The sequence below is a fragment of the Penicillium roqueforti genome, assembly GCF_015533775.1.
Source record: "Penicillium roqueforti strain LCP96 04111 chromosome Unknown scaffold_05, whole genome shotgun sequence".
Classification (NCBI taxonomy): Eukaryota; Fungi; Ascomycota; class Eurotiomycetes; order Eurotiales; family Aspergillaceae; genus Penicillium; species Penicillium roqueforti.
Genome location: NW_024067569.1, coordinates 719,304 through 737,363, shown reverse-complemented (window position 1 = coordinate 737,363; position 18,060 = coordinate 719,304). Strand labels below are relative to the sequence as shown.

Sequence of the window (18,060 nt, the reverse complement as noted above, 5' to 3'; positions counted from 1 at the left end):
GTTTAGTCCTCTTTTCCGAGGTGAATATAAGGGATGCCAGTTACTATATCGTATGGCGCTACTTGTATATATGATATGCTTCCTCTTGATACTTTCGATGTTTCCATGACCTGTCTAGATATCTTCCCCGTCAGCAGTGTCGTGACTGAGCATCGGCCGGGACTAGTTCGCTAATTGACAATGCCTTTCTTTTCTTTCTTCTCTTTCTAGTTATTCTTATCCCAAGACTAATAGAATACACCATGACGATGCCCCGAGCAACAAAGAACATCAACAATGATCATAGTACCTCATTGTCTTCTTCATCTTCTTGTTTCTCTCTATCTAAAACAAAGAACCAAACCCAAGTCACCACTAACAGAACATGCATATATAAATACCCGCGGATCTCTCCACAATCCCATCCCATCCATAATCTCATTCTCCACAGCGACATCCGCAGCCATATCTAGGTAAGCCCTAACAAATTAACCCACCACCAGAAACCCACCCACGCACCCATGAGCACAATGGACGGATCTCGCGTGCACCCGCATAATTTCCGAGAGATCTACACAAAAGCCTGCGAAGCCTTCGCCCACAAGCTGCAATGCCAGGTATTCGTTCTCCTCTGCCCATCCCCCAGCCCAGACATGGAAGAGATCCCGACACGGCTGGATGAGCTCGGCGAGCGAGTCATGCAGATCGGGTTCCTGGGTGAGGTCGGTGAGGTCGGTGTCCGGGATCATAACCGCGTGCGTGTTCGTTGGGGGTCGCTTCCTATTAAGGAGATTTGCTTTCAGATTAAGTGGGAATTGGCTGTTCTTAAGGATGAGATTGCTGGTGGTCAGACGCCGCCTCAGTTGATTGCGGAGCTTTTGGCGGAGATTTTGGATTCGTTGCCTTTTTGATGGATTTTATGTCTATTTGTTTATCGTGCTTAGTTTGTGTACTCCATAGGTCTTGTAGGATAGGAGTTCGTGTTTGAGGTCTGGTAAAAAGAATGACACTAATAGTATAATCACAGGACTGATGGGGTTTCAATGTCGTTGTAGTTCTACGGAAGGTAATACGCAGCGTCAATTACAACCACTGATATCGCATCCATTGTATATCAAAAGGCTGAATTGAGTTTGGTTTCCATGTCGGATCGGAGCAAAATAGTCCTGAGCCATATTGTAGTGTTTCGGTGCGATGATGGCAGGGATGCACCTGTGCCCTTTCCGCGTTTGAGACTCGAGGTTTTAGGTCTGTATAGACCGAGAGATCTACTGGCCGCAACTCGGACCTGGAATTTGGAAATGTATTATCATGTCCGACGGTTGGTGCATATATAAGTGCGTCCGTTCTGATTTTTGATATTAAACATCCGTGTCTTTTGGTGCAATGGCATGCATGCCTATTACTACTTGGTTCGCTGAGTGACCAACTCCGGACCAAAAACATCATCATCCTGACGGACAGCCTGCCCTTGTTCTAATTTCCGCTTTTTCGCTAGGCGTTCTGTTTCGCTCTCGGAGTTGACTATTCCAGTGTCACTTTGAACAGCGGAAGATGGCTGGGTTGATTCCCGTTTAGTTGCAGCCAGGTTCACTTTCTCGGGGTTCTGGCAATGATATACTTTCTTTGCGATGCGCTTGAGGCTCTTCATTTGCGCGGGGTCGGAGGAGAGAGGCGTGTAGGATTGGAGTAGAGCAGAGCACTCAGTCAAGACGTGATGCAGCTTGAAGCGGATTTCGTATAGAGGGTTCACCAGGCCATTTTCGTCTGTTTCGGGGGCAGGGATTGTGGCTGTAACTGGACCACCGAGTTTGACATCCAGCAAAAACTCTGCTAGGGGACGATCTGCCAGTAAAAAGGCAGAGAACCATATCTGGGATGGTGTGTACAAGAAGTAGGCGTCCGTCATCTGCGCAGCGGATTTCAGCAGCTCACGAGTTGTGCCGTGGGCTCGAGCGATTCGATCTGACATTGAAGATGATGGGACGGGAGGAGGTGCGATGGACAGCAATCCTTGCTGGAGGTCTTCTGCGGTCTCATATGGTAGATGGGGGGCCGGTTGTCCTTGGCCTTCCGCGATGGCTTGTAGTTCCATGACGCCGCCTTCCAGTCCTCGAAACGGATGCCGTACATCAAAGGTGAAACGCAGTCCCTGCATAAGCAAGAATTCCGGTGCGATGACGTCCTCTGTCTTTGTGTCACCAGGAATTCCATCTGCAAATTGTCGAAGAGATATATAGTAATTATCGGTTTTCGTCGCGACGAAGAGCGCACACGCCATGATCGACTTCGGATGGTATGTCATGGGTGAATTGGTTAGGTAGAAGCGGCGGAGGTATTGGATCGCGGTGGCCTGTATGCGTAGAATGAAAAATGTCAGCTTCCCAAGCTTATTTGTACTTATGAAGAGCGTAACGTACCCGGACCATTGTTGGGATTGGTGGCTTATATGTCTCTCCCAGCTCTAGCGTCTTCTCGCAGTAATACCGCACGAGAACGAGCTCCTCCTCCGGTGTCAAACATTCTACATCTTTATTCTTCGTGTCCGTGTTGCTTTCCGGTAGTGGTGTTCCCGCCGCGGAGGATGCGGTCGACTGATGAGTCTCGCGCGATCTGTGCAAAGCGGCGCGCACGCGCTCGCTAGCAACGGCATTTGTCGTAGCTCTGAGAGATTGCAGAGATGGCTCGGTGTATGACCACAGACGGTACTGGGACGAGGCGCGGTAGATGTCATCTTCAATCATTGTGTTAGTGCTCTCGTCTTGTTAGAAGAATCAAAGAAACCTTTCGAGGTTTATTCTTCGGCGGAGATAACGGCCGGCTGGTTTGAAATTTCGAGAAGAAATAGACGTAAGTTGAAGGGCCGTTTTAGATATGAGAATAAGTATTTGACGATCCTCAAGGAGCTCAGCAATTAATCCACTTGGTTTCATCCGAGGAGGTTCGAGGCTTATCGATAAGACCAACCCTCACTTCACCTGAGCAGCCCTAGAGCTCTGTCTAAGGGACGTCAAATCATTATATTGTTTTCTAGTCTTTTACTTATTTTATTGGTTTGGATATCAATTAAAAGCTATGTAACATATATTTGACATGCATAAGCCACCCAATGCAATCCGCCCAATGCAATTCATTCATATTCCATATGTGCTTTCTGCCTCATTTCATCCCGAGTTCACCCCAGAAACCAGAATATACATCACTCACCGAGAAGTCGGGCGGCAATATCACCCATACGACCTTCTTCCAACTCATAGTCTTGACCTCCCCGTCTTTCGACACCGACATATCGGAAAGCAGCCACAACACGATCAACGTCGAAGCCCATGCTGGAGAAACGGTCGATTAAATTCTTGTTGTACCCATCATATCTATAGATAATAGTCAGCAGGATACCCAATGAATGGTAGAAGAACGGCTCACTTTGCGAGATTATCTTCGCTAGCTGCTTGCCGAGTGTCATCTAGGCTTGATCCGCTTCCATTGTCAGCACTACGCACGGGAGCTCCAGCATAGAGGACTGCCCAGTCGCGTGCAACACGCTCAAATTCCTTGGGTGACTTGAGAAGCATATTAGCCACTTCAGCATCTTGGGGATCTTTGGGCTCGGGAGTGCTGAGCAAAGACTGCAGTGAAAGCAGAGCGGACTTGATAGTCAGAACTGGTGACCAAGCACTGGAAAGTGTGTCGAGGCAGATTGCGCCCTACATTGCCTATCAGATCCCAAATTCGCTCATATCTATATTATAAGGGCACTGACCGTTTGACTGCTGACATTTGGATGCCACACTTTGGTCTCAAACTTCATGGTAGGTGGTCGAAAAGGATAGTCCGTTGGGATTTTGATATCGATATTGTAGATGCCACCTTCATATGGGGTACCTGGTGGCCCTGGAAACGACCCCCTTAGGTGAGTGAGATCGTCCAGGTTGCCAAATGGCTCCGCCTTTATGTGAGAGTGGACATCGGCGTGAATGTCCGCAATTTCTTTTCCAATGCGACGCATACGATTGCTAGCCATGGCGATTCGACTCGTTTCAAAAAGAGGTCAAACAGGAGATGTTGAAATAAACCACTTTGTGTGTAAATTGTGGAGACAAATAGACCTATTTCCGTCTTGCCAAAGACTGCACAAGAGCGTGGAAGCTGCCGTGGAGAGGAGGACAGAGTGGGGCTAATAGTAGGATAGTGTTAGGAAGGTTTCAGATCAAGTAGAGAGCCTCACACATGGGGTATGAAATCCTCTAGGGAATTGAAAGCAATAAGATAAACGAGGATCTCACCAAAGGAGGGGAACTATACAGGGAATCAGTATGAGTGATGAGCTCAAACACTGTCACCTGTCGCCTGTTATATGCACCTTAGATATACCTGAGATATATACCTCGACAGAAAACACGAGCCTTAAGTCTCGGTTGTGTGAGGTAAACCTCAGTATAGAGCCTCGGAGGAATATAAATTTCTTCGATTGTCTTCGAGAATGTCGGACGTACAACCTTGGAAGCCGATAACTAAGACAGGCGTTAAGGCAATAGGTGTGGATGACGCAGTGGCGGCCTGAGGCGTAAATAGTCACGTGTGGGCCTAACAGCTTCCAGCTCGCCCAGCGTCCTGGCCTCCGGCGATACCACCACATCTGCATTGACAAACCATCCCTTTCGACTCGTCTTTCACATCATTCAATACCAAGGCTCGGGATTTACCTTGCTTTGATTACATTTGCAACTTCACACCAGGGATTCTGATAGTCTCCATCTCGGTGGCTGACAAACATGGTGAGTGTTCCTTTGGGAGGTTATCTCGATTTATATTCTAACATTCAAAACTAGGGTCAACAACAGTCTAATCTGGGCGGCGGCCCTGGAGGCCCTGGAGGCGATGACAAGGATAAGAAGGTATGTCTCCAACTCATTTCCACTGCTACACCCAGCGCTAAGACCATATCTCTTTTATCAGAAGGAGAAGCCCAAATACGAACCTCCCCCACCACCTACCACTCGTCTTGGAAAGAAGAAGCGCAAGGCTGCCGGCCCAAGCACTGCGTCCAAGCTCCCGGATATCTACCCTACATCGCGATGCAAGCTACGATACCTTCGCATGCAGCGTGTTCACGACCACTTGCTGTTAGAAGAAGAGTACGTTGAGAACATGGAACGCATGCGCAAGGCCAAGGCTCTGGCCACGCAAGATCCCGCTAGAGGGGGTAGTGACTTGGATGTGATGGATCGGAACGCTGATGAGCGGAGCCGAGTCGATGACATGCGAGGCAGCCCGATGGGCGTCGGCAACTTAGAAGAGTTGATTGATGATGACCATGCTATTGTCTCAAGTGCCACCGGCCCTGAATACTACGTCTCGATCATGTCTTTCGTCGATAAAGATCTTCTCGAGCCGGGTGCCAGTATTCTCCTGCACCACAAGTCAGTGTCTGTCGTCGGTGTACTGACGGAGGAGTCTGACCCCCTTGTCTCGGTCATGAAGTTGGACAAGGCGCCGACAGAGTCATACGCTGATATTGGTGGTCTGGAGCAGCAAATCCAGGAAGTTAGAGAATCCGTGGAGCTGCCCTTGCTACACCCCGAGCTTTATGAAGAGATGGGTATCAAGCCCCCGAAGGGAGTGATTCTTTACGGTGCCCCAGGTACCGGAAAGACGCTACTTGCTAAGGCTGTTGCCAACCAGACCAGCGCAACCTTCCTCCGCATTGTTGGCAGTGAGCTGATTCAGAAGTATCTGGGTGATGGCCCACGCCTGGTTCGCCAGATCTTCTCCGTTGCTGCTGACCATGCCCCATCAATCGTTTTCATTGACGAGATTGATGCTATCGGTACGAAGCGATACGACTCACAATCCGGCGGAGAGCGAGAAATCCAGCGAACCATGCTGGAGCTTTTGAACCAGCTGGATGGATTCGATGATCGTGGTGACGTGAAGGTCATTATGGCCACCAACAAAATCGAAACACTGGACCCAGCTTTGATCCGACCTGGTCGTATTGATCGTAAGATTCTCTTCGAGAATCCAGACCGTAAGTGATACCCTAGTATCTACTGCTGCGCCAGCTTACTAACAATTCCTAGAAAACACCAAGAAGAAGATTTTCACTCTGCACACATCAAAGATGTCTCTCAGTGATGACGTTGATCTCGAGGAATTCATCAACCAGAAGGATGATCTCTCTGGTGCTGACATCCGCGCTATCTGTACCGAAGCTGGTTTGATGGCCTTGAGAGAGCGCCGAATGAGGGTGCAGATGGAAGATTTCCGGGCTGCTCGTGAGCGTATCATGAAGACCAAGCAGGACGGTGGTCCTGTGGAGGGTCTATACTTGTAAGCGCTGGAAATTATCTTGAGGGTGTGCCGGAGTGCTTGCGCTGGAGACCTGTACTCAGCTAGGTCCCTCGTGTATTGTAATAATCGAGTAACGAACGGTCTCAAGGGTCTACTGCCCAGCAATTTCCCTAAATATATCCATAAACATACATCGAAAGTGCATAATTTGCCCGTTGTAGTTAGTAATCCAGGTTGTTTGCGCCAAGCTTATCAGCGAGTTGCAAACACTGCAAACAAGCTCATTATCAGGTCGAAGCGCCTCTCCCCATTGTCGCAAAGTTTCTCACAAAATCAACCATGGATGAATTCGACGAGGAAGCATTCAACAAGTTCTTTCCCTCAAGCTTTGGGAAGCAGGCGAAATCGGTTGATGTTGAGTCCCAGATCGACCGCTCCAAGCGTGTTGATGTTGCGGCTCCGAAACCAGAGGACAATGAACTAAGCATTGCCCCTAGCTCAGAAGCAAGAGGGAGCGACGATGAGCAAAAACACAGTGATGATAATAGCGACGAAGACTCTGACGATTCAGATGATGACGAGGATGAATTTCCCGTATCGCATGAGCTTGTTCTCAAGGCTCATGAGCGTGCCGTGACCACTATGACCGTGGACCCCTCGGGGGCCCGACTAATCACAGGTTCTACCGATTGCACACTGAAACTATTTGACTTTGCCTCGATGACCCCATCCACACTCCGCGCCTTCAAGTCCGTCGATCCTTCAGCTAAGAAAGCGACGGCCGCCCAGGACACCCACGCCGTGCACTACGCCGCGTTCAATCCGCTCTCTCCAAGTTACGTTCTAGCTGTGACTGCCACTGCGCAGCCACGCATTCTCAGCCGTGATGGTGAGATACTCACAGAGTTTGTGAAGGGAGATATGTATCTACGAGATTTGCACCATACCAAAGGACATGTGTCTGAGGTTACTTGTGGTGCATGGAACCCATCTGATCCTAACATATGCGCCACTGCTGGAACCGACAGCACAATTCGCATCTGGGATGCCAATGTTGGCCGCTCGCAGAAGGAGGTGATCGTGCACAAGTCGCGGGCAGCTGGCTCCGCTGGTCGGACTAAGATGACTGCCATCGCATGGGGCTCCCCGAAACAAGGAGGGGCCGACATTCTGGTAGGTGCAGGTCTTGACGGAAGCCTCGCTATGTGGAGTGGAAATGGCCCATACACCAGACCCAGCGCAGAAATTCGGGATGCTCATGTCAAAGATACATGGACAAGCGGTCTTGATATCAGTTCCGATGGAAGGCTTGTTATCACCAGAGGTGGTGATGATACTATCAAGCTTTGGGATACCAGAAAGTTCAAGACTCCAGTCACAACCGTCACACATACCTCGACATCTTTCCGCTACCCGACATCCAACATTCAGTTCTCTCCTTCGTCTGCCAATATCATCACAGGTTCTGAAACCGGCCATCTGCATATCCTCAACCCCGCTACTCTCAAGGCAGAGCTCGTGACTCCTGTGACACCGGGATCGCCTTTGATTACTGTTCTATGGCACGAAAAGCTCAACCAGATTATGACAGGCTCTGCCAATGCCGAAACCCACGTCCTCTATAACCCGAGCATGTCCACGAAAGGCGCAGCGATAGTCATGTCCAAGGCACCGAAACTTCGCCATGTTGATGAAATTGCTATGCCCGCGGACTTGAATCAGGGATTGGCAGGTGATTCGGTGGTCGTCGGCTCCAATGGAGTTCCGCATTACAGCTCGGCGACTAGGTCTGCTCGTCATCCTACAGTTGGCTTTACAGCCTCTGGTCGCTCTCGCGATCCTCGACGACCGCATTTGCCGATGCAGACACCATTTGCCAAAAATACCCCAGATGAGAAGCACATCCTCGAGCATATTCCACTCAGCTCCATGCGAGACGAGGATCCACGTGAAGCACTCTTGAAATATGCCGACCAGGCGGAGAAGGAGCCTATATTCACCAAAGCATACAAAGAAACACAACCAAAGGCGATCTATGCGGAACTCAGTGATGGTGAAGATCAAGGACCGGAAAAGAAGAAAGCAAAGCGATGATCTGCGATGATCTGCTTGGATATGTACTATATTCACCACGACTTTTGGTATCGGAAGCGTCCCGTTGAGTCGCGATGGCTCAAATTAAGCTACCTATGCAATATACAAATATCTAGTTACAAATATCTAGTACAGCTTGTAGTTTCATATGAATCCCAATCCAAGCACCTAACTCCTTACATTCGGGTTGTCCCCTCTTTTGCTGCTCTATGACGTCCCCCAAGAGCCCGACAATCCCCAACCGCCCGCCCGAACTGCCAATGATATTTGACCTCGCCTTCGACGTTATTTCAATTCGTATCTGCGCTGCGGAACGCTAAATCACCGCGTCTCAAATGACATCTTCCAAGTTGGAAGCCTTTGGAAACGGCCCCAGCCTCCGGAGGGCCCGGGGGTTTGTTTAGTGCTGACATATCAATTATCTCCGCGGCGGGCCTCCGCTGTTAGATTACCGCCTAACCAAACCTCTTCATACTCATTACTAGTACCCTTGTCCGCCGTGATAATCTTCGCGCGAGAAAGCCGGATTACCCGGAACAGAATGCCGTCTTTTGCGACTTGACTTGAGATCAAATGCTCACCGTCGAATCTTGGGGTTCGTTTTGATCGGCCGTACCCACCGAAGAGCTGAGGTGTAAGGGGTGCTTAACAAAGGCTTCCCCGCCAAAGCGTGCGATAAACAGTACTCGAGTACTAGGATCGCATCATTTCATCAGAACGGATGGCATCTTACCAGTCGTCGCTGGTAGCAAGCCTGCTACCTGGTCTTCTTTCTTCGGCTGTCTCCCCGTCAAGTTCATCCACATTCGCGACTTCTTCTTTCCATCACCTTTTCGTTGCGCCATCAAATTCCACATCAGAAACTCCTCATGACCACGATGGAAATAATGGGGGAGGCATGCATGAATGGTCATCGCTGATTGGTATTATCACGGCGTTATGCGGCAATGTTTTGATTTCATTAGCTCTCAATATCCAACGCTACGCGCACATTCGGATCGCAAGAGAATGGGAACAGGATAAGAATCGCAACGGGAATTTCGGAAACAACGGGACGCCCCTCGGGTCGAGGGGGAGGTCCCAGAATCAATATCGAGACTCTGAGCAGAATGATTTCGAACCTTATCGTGACGATGATGGCGACGACACCGAGGGCACAAACATTGGTACGATTTCTCGAACCACTAGCACCGGAAGCAAGGATGGCGCAGACGGTCGCAAATCCTACCTCAAGTCTCCGTACTGGTGGGTTGGAATCGTGCTCATGGTTGTGGGGGAAATGGGTAATTTCATGGCCTACGGCTTTGCACCAGCGTCGATTGTCTCGCCATTAGGAGTTGTGGCCTTGATATCTAATTGCATTATTGCGCCATGCTTGCTAAAGGAGCAATTTCGCAAGCGAGATCTCTGGGGCGTGCTCGTCTCTATTGCTGGTGCCGTCGTTGTGGTTCTCAGTGCTAAATCGTCCGAAGAACAAATTGGACCTCATGAAATTTGGGTGAACATCACCAGATGGGAGTTCCTGCTCTATCTAGCATTGACCACATCGTTGATTATCGGCCTCATGTGGGCAAGTCACAAGTATGGCTCGCGATCGATTCTTATCGACGTTGGACTCGTTGCATTATTTGGTACGTTTCTATTTAGTTATTTTTACTTTGGGGATTCATTTCTTGTTGGTCTTGTTGCTGACTTTGTAAAAAAGGCGGATACACGGCTCTTTCGACGAAGGGTGTCTCTTCGCTTCTGTCTGGCACATTGTGGCATGTTATCACATTCCCTATTACCTATCTGCTTGTCTTCGTCCTTGTATTTAGTGCTTTGATGCAAGTCCGTTACATCAATCGTGCCCTGCAACGCTTCGATTCCACCCAGGTGATTCCGACGCAGTTTGTTCTCTTCACTCTCGCTGTCATCGTCGGAAGTGCGGTCCTTTACCGTGATTTTGAGTCGATGACGGCCGAGCGCGGAACTAAATTTGTTGGTGGATGTCTGTTGACTTTCCTCGGGGTTTACTTCATCACGAGCGGCAGAGTCCGCGCTGACGATGAGTCGTCATTTTCATCAGACGAGGAGGGGTCCATTGGTTTACTCAATGGTGAGAGGTATCATGACAGAATTGAGTTGTCTCCACCTGCCCATCAGCCGAAGACATCACACGTTTCCACAGAAGCACAATATGACGTTCCACAGTCCCCAAGGGGCTCCATATTGAGCCAAGGCACTGCTGAAGACGATGATCAGTCTACACCTAGAGGTATTCTTTCTGCCGCGCCCTCTTCGCCTCATGGATCTTTAACTGGTGCATCTCCTCTGTCTGCTCCATCGTTTGACTTCACTTCACCATTGCGGCCCCCCTCTCGCATGTCTAACCCATGGGCAGATATCCGCCCTGTTACTCCTCCCGGGCATGAAGACGAGGCAATGCAATCCTCAACAGTTCTTCTGCGTTTCCCTCCTGCACCTGGCCCCGAAGAAGCAACAGGAGCCAATGGAAATGTCGGTGCCGTACGACGTGCTTCAACACCCCCGCTTTTAAATCAGGCCAACCAATCTATCCACAATGAGGCTCCCCCTGAAACAACATCGCGGCGCGCTTTGCGCAACTCTATCTCTCATCGTTTCTCTCCTGGACCTCTGCTTCCCGCACTTTCCGGTGGCTTCAGCGCGGTGGTCGCTGATTCTATCCGTCGTGGTGACGGTAGTCCTCTCAAGGATCGGCCAAGGCGGAGATTAGGACGTCGGCGCCAACTCGATGGCGCTTTTGCAGATACATCCCTTGAGGGTCATGGGGATGCGGCGCTTTCACTTGCAACTGCTCGACTCCAGTCCGCCACCCTAGCGGACAGACCTGCGGAGACTGGAGATCTCGCGACGGAAATAAATAACATACCAGCACAACACATCAAGGAGGATGTGACCCATCTTCGCAGCCTGAGTGACTCGTGGAATGGGGGGCTTGCGTGGCTGGGTGGTGCTCTCCGCAAACCCCAGAAAACCCAAAGAGCCGACAGTGTTGCTGTCACTGGAACTCCAACACCAGAGAATGAGACACAATCCGAACCACACTACAACATCGGCGACCATGACGCCGAGGCTTCCTAGCTCTGAGGCATAAGAACAGTTCATTAGAGTGGCCATCTCACTCGAACTCTGTATACATTTGCTCTTTTCCCTCGATATCTCTCCCCTTGGCGCTTTTCCCGATAGGTTTCTATCGGCATATTCTTGTAATTAACATTGCATAGTGCGGGTATATGTTTAAGAATTTATGTATTTCTTCCTTTTCACGCTGTATATTTCATCCGTGAAGGAGGCCTCGGCCACCAGTTTTACCTTTAGCCTCTTTATCCGTTCAATTTATCCATATTGATCACCTGCCACACATCTTGTTCCGGAAGTATCTATCGGAGAAAACGGGCATCCCAATAGGTAAAAAGGTTGACAGCACGTACCACTGCCCAGAAGGCGCAGCCAGCTACCCCAGACCTCCACTTCTCGAGTCAATTTAGCCGGACAGCCGACAGTCCTTCCCCTCAACCCCGGAATGCCATGCCAATGTGGAGTAGGGGATTGCTCCGTCTCCTGATAGTACTAGCTCGGATCAAACGACTCTAAGCAAGGCACTACTGCAGCTGTTCAGACTAGCTTGATCGTTTCTAGGGTTGAAGACGGCTTCATTTCCGATGCACAATGGTACGAGCTACCTGCCTTTTTCTATCTACTTCAATTCGTGGGATCATTAAATCATGTCATACAATTCGATTAACCTCTCTCCGCAGTTCAAGGGTGTCGATTGCGGGTCTGCATGGACTTATATGCAAGAGCTTCCCCAGGAATTTATTTTTCTTCCTTCCAATCCCATGCTAGTCAATCTACAACAGTTGACGATTGAATTTGGAAAATAAGGGGTTGTCTTCTCGAAATGGTGGCCAATCTGCTTTCCAATGGGCTGCTGCTCGTGCAGATCTTTGCTGCCCTAGCTGTGGGAAGACAGAGCCTCAGCCCTCTCTACAAGGATTCCAATGCTCCAGTGGAAAAGAGAGTACAGGACCTGTTGAGCCGGATGACCATCGAGGATAAGCGGTCCCAGTTGATTCAGGGTATGGTTTCATCTCAATCGCTGCCATAGGGAAGCTATAATTGCTGATGCATTTTTGTACAGGTGATATTACGAATTGGATGAACCAGACCTCGGGAGAATTCAACTACACCGGCCTGGTTGCCAACATGGAGCTGAAGGCAGGCATGTTCTATGGTATGAACTCCTCTACTTAGCTATTTGATCCCTTTTTTATCGGCCCGCAGAAACCAACAGTAATGCCTTACAGTCGGATACCCTGTTGCTTGGGATTGGATCTCAGACAATATCAAGAGGGCCCAGGACTACCTCATCCACAACACTACTCTGGGAATCCCCGCAATTGTTCAGACTGAGGGTATGTACTCCAAGGATACATTCTCCAGCTGCAATGAATTCAAGCTCATACATTTCTTGCATTAGGTATCCACGGATTCTTGATTGGTAATGCCACTATTTTCAATTCGCCCATTGCATATGGATGCTCGTGGAATACAGATGTAAGCGGGTACTATACTTGCACTGTCATACATACTGTCATCGAGATCTAACACGGTGTTGTGTAGCTTGTCGAGAGAATGGCAGAAATCATTGCACAAGAAGCCAAAGCACTTGGTGTTAATCAGCTCTTTGCCCCTGTTGTTGATCTCGCTCGTGAACTTCGATATGGTCGGGTGGGTTTCATCTATATGTTGATACATCCATGACGACTAAGCTAACAAAGAGAAAAGGTAGAGGAAACCTTTACCGAAGACCCTTTCCTCGCCGGCGAATATGGTTATAGCTACGTCAAGGGAGTGCAGGGCAAGAATGTGTCAGCCATGGTCAAGCACTTTGCAGGCTTCAGTGCCCCCGAGCAGGGACTCAATACTGGCCCAGTTCACGGTGGTGAAAGAGAGTTGCGCACAACGTATGTCGACCCCCAAGCTCAGAGAATAAACAGTTGACTAAGTATTGCATAGGTGGTTGCCTTCTTTCAAGCGAGCTATTGTCGATGCCGGTGCTTGGTCCATCATGGCTGCGTACCACTCGTAAGTCTAACCTGATCTGATGATATACCGCCATGCTAACATATGTTTCCAGATGGGACGGAATTCCAGCGGTCTCTGACTACCACACTCTCACCGAGATCCTAAGGGAAGAATGGGGATATGAATATTTCGTCATGAGCGACGCTGGTGGAAGTGACAGAGTGTGCTCCTACTTCAAGCTTTGTGAGAGCGATCCCATTGACATGGCAGCGGTTACCACACAGCTGCTGAGTGCTGGAACCGACATTGAGATGGGAGGCGGTTCATTGTGAGCTTTAATGAAACAAGCACGACCCAGAAACATACACTAACTACCGACTAGCAACTTCCAAAAGATTCCCGAGCTTGTCAAGTCTGGCAAGCTCGATATTGACGTTGTGGATACTGCTGTGGCCAGGTTGCTCCGGGTCAAGTTCGAAATGGGTCTCTTCGAGCACCCATACCCTGCTGCGCCTAGGAACGAGTGGCGTTCGCTCATTAACAGCCCCGAGGCTGTGCAAGTCGCAAGAGACCTGGACAAGGAATCTATCGTTCTGCTTGAGAACCACGAAGACATTCTGCCTCTGAAGAAGTCGAGTAACATTGCGGTTATTGGGCCTATGGCCGGTGGTCTCATGAACGTAAGTCACATTATTATTCCACTTTTAGCCTAGATATTAATGACGTTTATAGTACGGTGACTACGTTGTCTACAGGAGCCAATACCGGGGTGTCACTCCCCTCGAAGGGATCAAGGCTGCAGTTGACGACAACGCCCAGGTCCACTATGTGCAGGGATGCGATCGAGCGAGCAATGATCAATCAGGCTTTGAAGAGGCAATTGAGGCCGCAAAAAAGTCCGACGTGGCCGTCGTGATTGTTGGAACCTGGTCTCGCGATCAGGGGGAACTCTGGACAGGACTGAACGCAACGTGAGTAAACCCACCTTGTTTCAATATATATCTGAAAGTGTCAGTACTGACAGACAAAAAGAACTGGCGAGCACGTTGACGAAGACGATCTGTCCCTTGTTGGCGCCCAAGGACCTCTGATTAAAGCCATTGCCGACACCGGCGTGCCAACAATCGTCGTCCTGTCAAGCGGCAAGCCCATTACAGACACATGGATCGCAAACTCAACCGCTGCCCTCGTGCAACATTTCTATCCATCCGAGCAGGGGGGTAACGCCCTCGCCGACGTCCTTTTTGGCGACTACAACCCATCCGGCAAGCTATCTGTTAGCTTTCCCCGCTACGTGGGCGATCTCCCGATATTCTACGACTACCTCAACTCTGGGCGCTCCATGGGCGACGTAGGCCATAAGTATGAAAATGGAACTCTCGTGTTCGGCCACTCATACGTTCTCGGTGACGCTTCACCGTGGTACCCCTTCGGCTATGGCAAGAGTTACTCCGCCTTCAAGTACGGAGCTGTCAAGGTCGACAAGAGCAAGATCTCTACGTCTGAGAAGACTGTCACTGTGAGCGTTGATGTGACTAATACCCATGCTACCCGTGAGGGTACGGAGGTTGTGCAGGCCTATATCCAGGATGATATTGCCTCGGTTGTTGTTCCTAATCGTCAGCTTAAGGGCTTCAAGAAGGTGGTTATCCCTGCTGGAAAGACTAAGACTGTTGAGATTCCTATTAAGGTTGATGATATCGGCCTTTGGAATACTCGGATGAAGTATGTTGTTGAGCCCGGTCAGTTCACTGTCCTTGTGGGTAGCAGCTCCGAGGATATTCGTGGTAATGCTACGTTTATTGTTCGTGATCGTTGAGGTTTTTATTGAAGGGAAGCATAGTACTTAGTACGTAGTCCGATGTGTGTGTTGTTTGGTGCATCTTAGATTGTATATATCTTGCGTGATGTGTGAAGATGAGAGATTCGAATTTTCAGAAACCCAGTCGCTTTCCCTACATCATTTTCTCCTCGTATCCTAAGCTGATTTTACTTCTCGACGACTAGATACACTAGAATTTATTATGCACTGTGATACATATATAACATTATTTATCTCGCCTGGATGATTCTACCGGGCTGGTATGAGATGATACTCAGTATTTGCCGTACTACCGATTGAGATACGTGATAATCAATTGGATTCGAAGCTTCATAAATGGTGTAATGGGGATATCTCATAAAGGCATAGCATAAAGGACCAAGCGCCGTTTCTAACCACCGATAATTGATGTTGAGAGACTATGCTGGGTCACCTGCAGCACGAGACCCTGCTTGACCAGTGGAGGGACCTCGACCAGGATCTGGGGAGACCAAAGGTTCCGATGGCTTGCTGGCACCACTCGCAGGTGGATTGCTTTGAGTGTCACCGGAGCGACCCTCTGCTCTCCGAGTTTTAGCACCCTCTTTCAATTTCTCCCAGCGGTCTCGGTATCGCCCAAGAACATTCTTGAGTTTGTCGTTTTCGTGAGCAACACTTTCAAGTTTATTCTCACTACGTCGGATCTGCTCCTCGAGTTCTTTGATCCGCGCGTCAGTATCAGCCGCACCCGGCGGCGCAGTCAGCATAGCAACAGGAGATGCAGTGGCCGTAGAAGGCTGCAAATAATCAGGCGTCCCGGCGCTCTGGCGGTGCATCATTCGGATTGATTGCTGCAGCGCCATTGACGAAGATTGTGCGCTCACCTCCCACATATGCAACCGTGTCGCAAGCGAATCGGTCAAACCTCTCAACGTCTCATTCTCCACCTGCATCTCCTCCATTGTCTTGTGTGTCTGCGGAGTGGTAAGCTTATCGGGTGCGCCGCGGCGTCCCGCCCATGTGCGTGAACCACTGGCACTATGACGCATTTCAGGAGACGAGGGGGTCTCTCGCGCATCCACAAAGTCGTCATCGCCATCCTCAAGACTGTTCCTGCGTGCCTGCTTTTCAGCTCGGGTGAGGATTCCTGCGTAGGAAATAGTTCCACCCGTGGTTGGGACTACATAGAATGACTCTGCTGGGTTGCCGGGACCTGCCCCAGAGCCGTCCCGAATCGACCGCAATGCGGCTCGAGAGAAGAGCTTGTTCACGTCAGGCTCGCCCGCAGTCATGGACCGGTCTAGAACAGCATGCTCACGGTCTAGTTTCACCTCAGCTGAGGCCTTGCGACTCTGTTCAGCGCGAGCTGGATCAGACCCTATTTGAATACCCGCGAATGCCAAAGGTCCGGACACCTTGGAGACCAGTCCCCCGAAGGCTGAGTAGAAGTGGTTGAATGCTTCATCGGCAATTGCAGGCTTATCTTTCGATCCTTCAGCTTCAGCTGCACTAGGTACGGTTTGCTGGGAATCCACCTCAGTGGGACTGGGTGTCGGAGGAGACCATGGTTGTCTGGGTGTAGAAAAACGACTGTGCCGATTCTTGGCTGGTCTGTCACGTAGCCTTGTATCGCCGGCTCTAGCCCTCGGTGGTGTTTCGGTCATCTTTGCCGCGGCATGTTGCGATGTAAGTGTTGGCGATACCGGCGATCCACGCCGGGGCTGTGATGGGATTCCCCGGGCGGATGCTAGGTTACTAGCAATAGATGGTGTATCCCGACTTGGCAGACGAGTGTTGCCTACCAATCTTGGTGGTAGGTGTGCATCCTGGTTCGCGCTTGCACTCTTTGTGCCGCCAGTCTCGGCGGTCGGTTGGATCGCTAATGCCGAGGAGCCAGTAGCAGGTACTGTTTCCGCAGGGATCGTGGTTGGGTGTTCATGTTGGAATCGGAGGATTTCGGCGAGCTTCTTGTGGTGAGTTTCGAGTAAACGTAGGGTCCGTAGGGCCTATGACGCGTTAGCCCAGAACCGAGCGGGGGTAGATCTTCAACTCAATCAAGACTCACCTCATGGTCGGAGCTGCTCTGTGCAGCCGTTGCGAATTCACCAGCAGCTAGATCATGCTCCTCGCTGGCAGCGACTGGGTTGGCCTTGCGAGTCTCTAGCACTGCGTTCCGGGCATGAGTGTGGGCCTGAGTGCGGTCAGATTATGCTGAAAATGAGGGGATGAGGTCTTACCAAGGCCAAAGGAGCTACTTCCATGGTGAATATGATTTCACTAGGAGTCAAGAGATAAAAACCAGGTGCATTCTTCTGATGGGATTTTTCCGGGGAATGTTGGAGAAGTGACGTTATGCGCAGTGAATGGGAGTTTGATTTGACAGTGACACTACGGAGTAGGTAACACCATGTACGCCATATACAGATACATGAGGTGGACGAGAGGACATTCAAAACAAAACAATACTTCTAGATCAACCTAAAATAAATATTCTACATTTCAGACTGAAAGCAGCCAAATGTCAAGTCACATCCACATTCCAGTGGAGACGCGGAGAGTAGACGCTGATAGCTACACGGCGGTCAAGCTACTCGACGGCCATCGACTCAGGGGGAATGCCAGGAAGACCAAGAATAGCAGGAATAATAGAGAATAGAGTCATATCATCACGAATGACATACATAAAACCAATTGAATAGGAGAAAAAGCAAGTTTCAGTCTCATAAGGCTAGTCAGTTATCTACTTGGCGGGTGACTAAGTTGCGGAGCTCCAGGGGATGAGCGGACGATTCAGCACTTCTCTCTCTCTCTTTACTTCGATCCCGTTTATATATGGAAGTTCT

General features: G+C 49.8%; 8 protein-coding genes across 8 annotated transcripts; 5 read left to right on the top strand and 3 right to left on the bottom strand.

Moving 5' to 3' along the window:
- Window positions 1–509: 509 nt before the first annotated feature.
- On the top strand, window positions 510–890 carry LCP9604111_3455 (uncharacterized protein; the record flags this gene model as incomplete). The annotated part of the gene is made up of 1 exon (XM_039071045.1): window positions 510–890. The coding sequence occupies one exon, from the start codon at window positions 510–512 to the stop codon at window positions 888–890; it is 381 nt and encodes a 126-aa protein (XP_038930722.1).
- Window positions 891–1,384: 494 nt separating this feature from the next.
- Window positions 1,385–2,723, bottom strand: LCP9604111_3454 (TFIIH complex kinase subunit CCL1; the record flags this gene model as incomplete). Its single annotated transcript, XM_039071044.1, has 2 exons — window positions 1,385–2,332; window positions 2,400–2,723. 2 exons carry the CDS (start codon window positions 2,721–2,723, stop codon window positions 1,385–1,387), a joined length of 1,272 nt encoding a protein of 423 aa, XP_038930721.1.
- A 455-nt stretch (window positions 2,724–3,178) lies between these two features.
- Window positions 3,179–4,621, bottom strand: LCP9604111_3453 (E2 ubiquitin-conjugating protein UBC1; the record flags this gene model as incomplete). The annotated part of the gene is made up of 6 exons (XM_039071043.1): window positions 3,179–3,350; window positions 3,403–3,683; window positions 3,740–3,992; window positions 4,086–4,153; window positions 4,263–4,275; window positions 4,473–4,621. The coding sequence occupies 6 exons, from the start codon at window positions 4,619–4,621 to the stop codon at window positions 3,179–3,181; spliced, it is 936 nt and encodes a 311-aa protein (XP_038930720.1).
- A 130-nt stretch (window positions 4,622–4,751) lies between these two features.
- LCP9604111_3452 (proteasome regulatory particle base subunit RPT2) lies at window positions 4,752–6,313 on the top strand (the record flags this gene model as incomplete). Its single annotated transcript, XM_039071042.1, has 4 exons — window positions 4,752–4,754; window positions 4,809–4,874; window positions 4,936–6,007; window positions 6,060–6,313. 4 exons carry the CDS (start codon window positions 4,752–4,754, stop codon window positions 6,311–6,313), a joined length of 1,395 nt encoding a protein of 464 aa, XP_038930719.1.
- Window positions 6,314–6,609: 296 nt separating this feature from the next.
- Window positions 6,610–8,364, top strand: LCP9604111_3451 (WD40 repeat domain-containing protein; the record flags this gene model as incomplete). Its single annotated transcript, XM_039071041.1, has 1 exon — window positions 6,610–8,364. The coding sequence occupies one exon, from the start codon at window positions 6,610–6,612 to the stop codon at window positions 8,362–8,364; it is 1,755 nt and encodes a 584-aa protein (XP_038930718.1).
- Window positions 8,365–9,085: 721 nt separating this feature from the next.
- LCP9604111_3450 (DUF803 domain membrane protein) lies at window positions 9,086–11,469 on the top strand (the record flags this gene model as incomplete). The annotated part of the gene is made up of 2 exons (XM_039071040.1): window positions 9,086–9,995; window positions 10,070–11,469. 2 exons carry the CDS (start codon window positions 9,086–9,088, stop codon window positions 11,467–11,469), a joined length of 2,310 nt encoding a protein of 769 aa, XP_038930717.1.
- An 820-nt stretch (window positions 11,470–12,289) lies between these two features.
- On the top strand, window positions 12,290–15,235 carry LCP9604111_3449 (uncharacterized protein; the record flags this gene model as incomplete). The annotated part of the gene is made up of 11 exons (XM_039071038.1): window positions 12,290–12,467; window positions 12,530–12,622; window positions 12,696–12,803; window positions 12,869–12,945; window positions 13,012–13,119; window positions 13,177–13,355; window positions 13,408–13,476; window positions 13,529–13,744; window positions 13,799–14,096; window positions 14,149–14,387; window positions 14,449–15,235. 11 exons carry the CDS (start codon window positions 12,290–12,292, stop codon window positions 15,233–15,235), a joined length of 2,352 nt encoding a protein of 783 aa, XP_038930716.1.
- Window positions 15,236–15,657: 422 nt separating this feature from the next.
- Window positions 15,658–17,478, bottom strand: LCP9604111_3448 (uncharacterized protein; the record flags this gene model as incomplete). Its single annotated transcript, XM_039071037.1, has 3 exons — window positions 15,658–17,223; window positions 17,283–17,408; window positions 17,455–17,478. The coding sequence occupies 3 exons, from the start codon at window positions 17,476–17,478 to the stop codon at window positions 15,658–15,660; spliced, it is 1,716 nt and encodes a 571-aa protein (XP_038930715.1).
- Window positions 17,479–18,060: the final 582 nt, after the last annotated feature.